A 5,000-nucleotide genomic window follows, 5' to 3' on the forward strand; every position below is an offset into this window, starting at 1 on the left:
CAATCTCCACAACCTTCCTAGCAAGTCTTTGCTCTTTATTTGTTTGTTTCTGTTGCTTTTCCTTTCTGTGTGCACTGGTTGAGTTAGAGGCAATGAATGGATGAATAATCTGTTATGATGTTGGCTTTGAAGAATGTATTGTACTAATTTACATTATGTATGGGTAAATGTCAAACCTGGAGTACCTTCACAGTTTATTTGATGTCTGCTTTTAGTAAAGAATAAGATTGATGTTTATTTGGGTCACACTGAGTACACTGTTTCATTACCTTCTTTTTGTTATGTCTCTGAAACATTAATACTAATATGGCTCTCATCAGTGTTTTTAGTGTGTTTGATTATGATCAGTGCATGTTGTGTGATATGATATGTAGTAGTTAATATTGATGAGATGAAAAATTCCATTTATATTTGCTTTAATAATTATGCATTCATCCATTATTTTATGGTTTCTGCCATTTAGATATAAATAGATGGCGACTTGTTTTGGAAACTCACAGTAGATCGCATGAGTGAGGCACAAAAGAGATGGTCTTTTTGCATTGTGAAAATTCTATAATATAATGTTATATAAATTTTAGATAGATAATGGATTACTCATAAAAGATGTTCATAAAATAGAATTTGACATGCAAGAGTATAGGTTTGCTGTGGATAGAAAATTATCACATGGAATGGAAAAAAGGTTTGCAGGGGAATGTTGATTTTAATTCTTTTGTAAACTTGATTCTTGTCTGAAAATGTAGCATCAGTAAACCTCTCATGAAATTGCTTAACCAGCCCAAATTGACCTTGGAAGTATATATCTACTAGAAATTTAAAGCCCCATCCATAGGTTAGAAAGATAACAATTGAGTAAACATTGTTGTGTTTATATTAATGCTTGGAATAAAACCTTTTCCTCCACATCCTATTTACTTACTATTTTTAATACTCTTATCCACTTTTTTGACTTTCTTTTGGCTCAATTTTGTTGTTATATCCAATATTTTAAATCATCTTCACAGGCCCCTGTAAGCATTTCAGCTGGTGAAATTAGAATTATTTAAAGAATTCAGTTTCAGGCATCAATATTGTTTAAGATAGACTTTATGTCTCAAATGTGATTGCAGTACATATGTCATAAGGCTATGCTTCATCTTTTCTGTGAGTTGTCACTGTGAACCTTTCTTTCAACAGGATATGCATATGAGCTTTTATTTCTCATCAAAAGTCTATGACTTCCTGTTTTATGGGGTCAACATCACCACAACATGGGGTAAGAAAGAGATTTGTTGTTTATGAGATACTGTGATGCAATTTTTTTTTTCAAACTAATTTGGTAATAGATTACATTGATGAATGGAAAAACACTTTACCTTGTTGATATTATGGTAGAAAAACCCACAATGCACAAATACTGCATTTTTTTGTATGTTCTCAGTGAGGTAATCAAGATTTTTTTATGGATAGTGATGCATATTTATATGATATGATTATAAATATATGAATAGATAGATAGATAGATAGATAGATAGATAGATAGATAGAAAGATAGAAAGATATAGATATAGGTATGAATTATCCATTTTCTTACAGACGGTAATGATGAATATGCAAGGTATTTTGCATATATTATCGTTCTTCACAAGAGATGTCTGCAGAAAGAAATAAAATTATTCATACTAAATCTCCTATTTGTTATCATTATTATCAGATTATTATTTTTTTATCATAGTCTTATTGTCTTTCACTCTGATGTCATCATTTTGTATTTCAATAAATTGTTCTCATTCTAGTTAGTATCGTCAAAGTCAAATTATTGTAATCATTATTGATTGTTTACACTACAAATCAAATACTTCTTAATTCAAATTGATACCTGAAATCTCTTAATTATTTTGATTTTGCATCCACAGATTTTTCTCGCTGTCAAATTTCATTTGTCCTCTCTCCATCAACAGGCATGGTGTCCCTGTGTCTAGGCCTGGTGTCGCTCTCCATCCTGGCTGAGGGCTTCAAGGTGGCAAGGTCGCAACTCCTGAAGGTGGCCATGTCCAGACGTACAGGATGCACCAAATATGAAGTGCCAGAAAGGTCGCCCCTCTTAATGTCTCAGTCGTTTCTTGGCCGTAGGAATGAAAAGCTGTTGTACAAACGCAGGTAGCTTTGGGTTTGGCTTTATGGTAGTAGTGTGTTTGAGTGTAATGTACTGTAATACTGTAAACTAGATTGGTATAGAGTGCTTGTGTGTACATCTCTATGTGTAATAGATTTGTTTATTTTGAAACTTTGTATGTAAATGAGATTTTCTTCATGTGTCTATATAAAGTATAAAATCCATATAGGGAAAAATATATCAAAGTTCTTCCTTTATGTATCTATATAAAGTATATACAGTGCTTGAATAAATTTGGCTGAGGGGCTGATGATGGGAGTGCCTTGTCATTAGATATTGTTCCCAATTGGTGGGTGTAGGGAATGTCTCATCATGAGAGATTGGACTCAGTGAGCATTTTGTAAGAGGCTCTTGCATTATTTCTACCAGTAAATGAGGGGGGATTGTACAGACTGTGAGCCATGCTTGGAAGAATGCTAACTCCAGGGAGAACAATATTCCCATGCGCAGAAACCTGTTCCTGTCCACCATGGCTATCAGTGCAGGGTGATTTACGGAAAATTGAATAATCTGAAAATGATAAAAAGTGACACAAAGAACTCAATGTTGTTAATTTTTTTGTTGTTGCACTTAGTTGTTGAATGCTTAGACAGATAATTCTGCTCAATGAATACAGTCTATAACCATCTTGATGCAGCATAACAAGTGGCAAATTTAGACCAGGAAATGGAAAAATGGCCAAAAATGTAAATGCAGGAAAAAGAATGTTGTAGAAGGGGATACATCTATTACATGAATTGTCTTATTTCTTGGTGGATTAGTTGAGTGGGTGTGAATGCCCACTGTTAAGGCTTAGTGCTGTAGGTGAAGTGGACTCCTCCAGGGGCCTGGAAAGACTCCCAAGTTGGCGAAGACTGGACATTCCTGTGTTGCTGCTGCATGGCTGAGTGCTCTGGAGTGTGATCCATTGCTGATCTTGGGTCCAGATCCCGAAGTCTAAGTATTCAGGAACTATGTCAGTGAATCAGGAATGAGGGGAGCCTGCAGTCCCGTCAGAGTTGCAAGGTGAGAGAGTTAGGCAAAGAGTATTGATACCGCCACACCTGAGTGTCTGTATGGGCCAGGCCTACAAGCCATGCACCCAGGAAAGTCACCACTCAAGTAAACCTAATGCTAGGATTTGGGTCCATGTGAGAGCCACTAGGCACCCAGATCCAATGGGTTGATTAACCCTATGCTGTTGGGAAAAAAATCAATGTAGGCTGTTTGCAGAGCATTGCTGTGTGTGCCTGTACTGGCTAACTGGTCATGGGAAGTTTCAGCTTTCTCTGGTGAGCAGCTTACGGGAAGTTGTGTCTGTCGATTTCACACTTTATTTATGTTTGGAGGTTTTTTGCTGGCAAATAGGACTTTTTGTACCATCTCAAGGTACAAAGTCTGTAGTGGATTTCATACTACAATACGGCAATTTTTTCTTTTTCCAAAAAATAAGGAAATCTATGAAATATATTGCATCATTAATATGTAGTGATGTTCTCAGGCCATTTCTCCATGTGTGGAACACCTTGAAGCAAGAAGCCACACACAGGGATGCCCCACTAGTCGGAAACATGACTTAAATCTCCTTCCTTCGGCCATTCCTCCAGCAGAGAGCACACTGCCTCTACTGCTGATATGGAGTGTCTGCAGGCTCTTTGTAGACCCCCTGATGCATCTTACCACTGAGGGCCTGGTGGACTGCCAGCATGTTGACAAGTGTCTTCTTGTCTTCTTGCCTTTCATGCAGGTGCAGTCAGCGACAATTTTGGGCTTCGACTTATCTACCCATCAGTAGTACAGAGACAGGATAATGACCTTACTGGTGTGAAAGGAAGACAGCAGCTTCTAGAGACGGTCCCCTACATCATGCTAAGCCTAATTGTCTGCGGAGTAGACGGGGCATGTCAGAGCATCAAAGCCATCCCTAGGCATTGTCTTTGGGAACACGGCCAAATGCATTAAGGGACTGCACAACCAGAAGTCCCTCATATTAGGCCATGGTTGTAATCTCATGAGGAACCATAGGCTGAGGTATGACTCAAGTTCCTGAACCATCATGTCCTCTATCCCTTCATGTGTGAAGAGGGTGTTCGAGGATGTAGGTGGGCATCACTGTAATTGACAGAAAAAAGACATTGTAAAACATAAGTTTACAAGAGGACATGCAGACTGCAAATCACCACACTTTCAAATCAACATACAAAAAACTAAAGGTTCGATGCTTATCATTCCATTTCCTCAGCAAGCTTCTGTATCAGTTCTTCTGTGCAGAAAGTGAGGAAGATATTGAAGGGTTTCAAGGTTCTGTATAATAATAATGGTATACAGAAACTCAAGGTAATTTGGTAAAGGAGTCAGGTTGCACTTTACAAATCAAAGAATGATAGAAATTTTACCAGATAGATCACTTGCCTGCGATAGCTTCAAAGTTGGTGTGTAGAAGTCATCTGTATTGTCAACATCCTTGTTGGAGGATTGACAGTCTAAATACAACATTGGTTCAGTAGCAATTCTCAGGTAAGGAACACTCCTGGTGGTTGAAGGCCAAGGATCATCTACCATCTCCTCTGTGAGACATTCCATTATAAAGATATTAAATGATAAAGATATTAAATGATGATGAAGATACCTGTCACCAGCTTAAAAGTCGAACAGAGTCAATGACACCTATAGGTGCATCAGTAAAGATGCCAAAAATTTCCATGAGGCTTAAAGTTGTACCTGTCACCATAAGGTTAGATACCAGGTGCATTTTTTTTTTTGGGGGGGGGGGTCAATATTATATTAACTATCACCTTGTATAATTAATTATTCTAGATTCTTTCACTGTTATTGATAATTCCACTTCAGATTCAGATATTAA

The 5,000-nt window shown here is 37.4% G+C and overlaps 1 protein-coding gene across 12 annotated transcripts in view; it reads left to right on the forward strand.

Moving 5' to 3' along the window:
- Window positions 1-5,000, forward strand: part of LOC113810463 (high affinity copper uptake protein 1) — a 71,512-nt gene that overhangs the window by 12,417 nt on the left and 54,095 nt on the right. For 4 of the 12 annotated variants that reach the window (XM_070136997.1, XM_070136999.1, XM_070137002.1 and 1 more), the window contains exons 2-3: window positions 1,180-1,258; window positions 1,944-2,142. In XM_070136997.1, the coding sequence (XP_069993098.1) occupies window positions 1,183-1,258; window positions 1,944-2,142 (275 nt within the window). In that variant the 5' untranslated portion in view covers window positions 1,180-1,182. Of the gene's footprint in view, window positions 42-1,179; window positions 1,259-1,943; window positions 2,143-5,000 lie in introns of all 12 variants that reach the window. The other 8 variants (XM_027362140.2, XM_070136998.1, XM_070137001.1 and 5 more) reach the window with 4 other exon arrangements.

This window comes from Penaeus vannamei, chromosome 22 (genome assembly GCF_042767895.1).
Source record: "Penaeus vannamei isolate JL-2024 chromosome 22, ASM4276789v1, whole genome shotgun sequence".
Taxonomy (NCBI): Eukaryota; Metazoa; Arthropoda; class Malacostraca; order Decapoda; family Penaeidae; genus Penaeus; species Penaeus vannamei.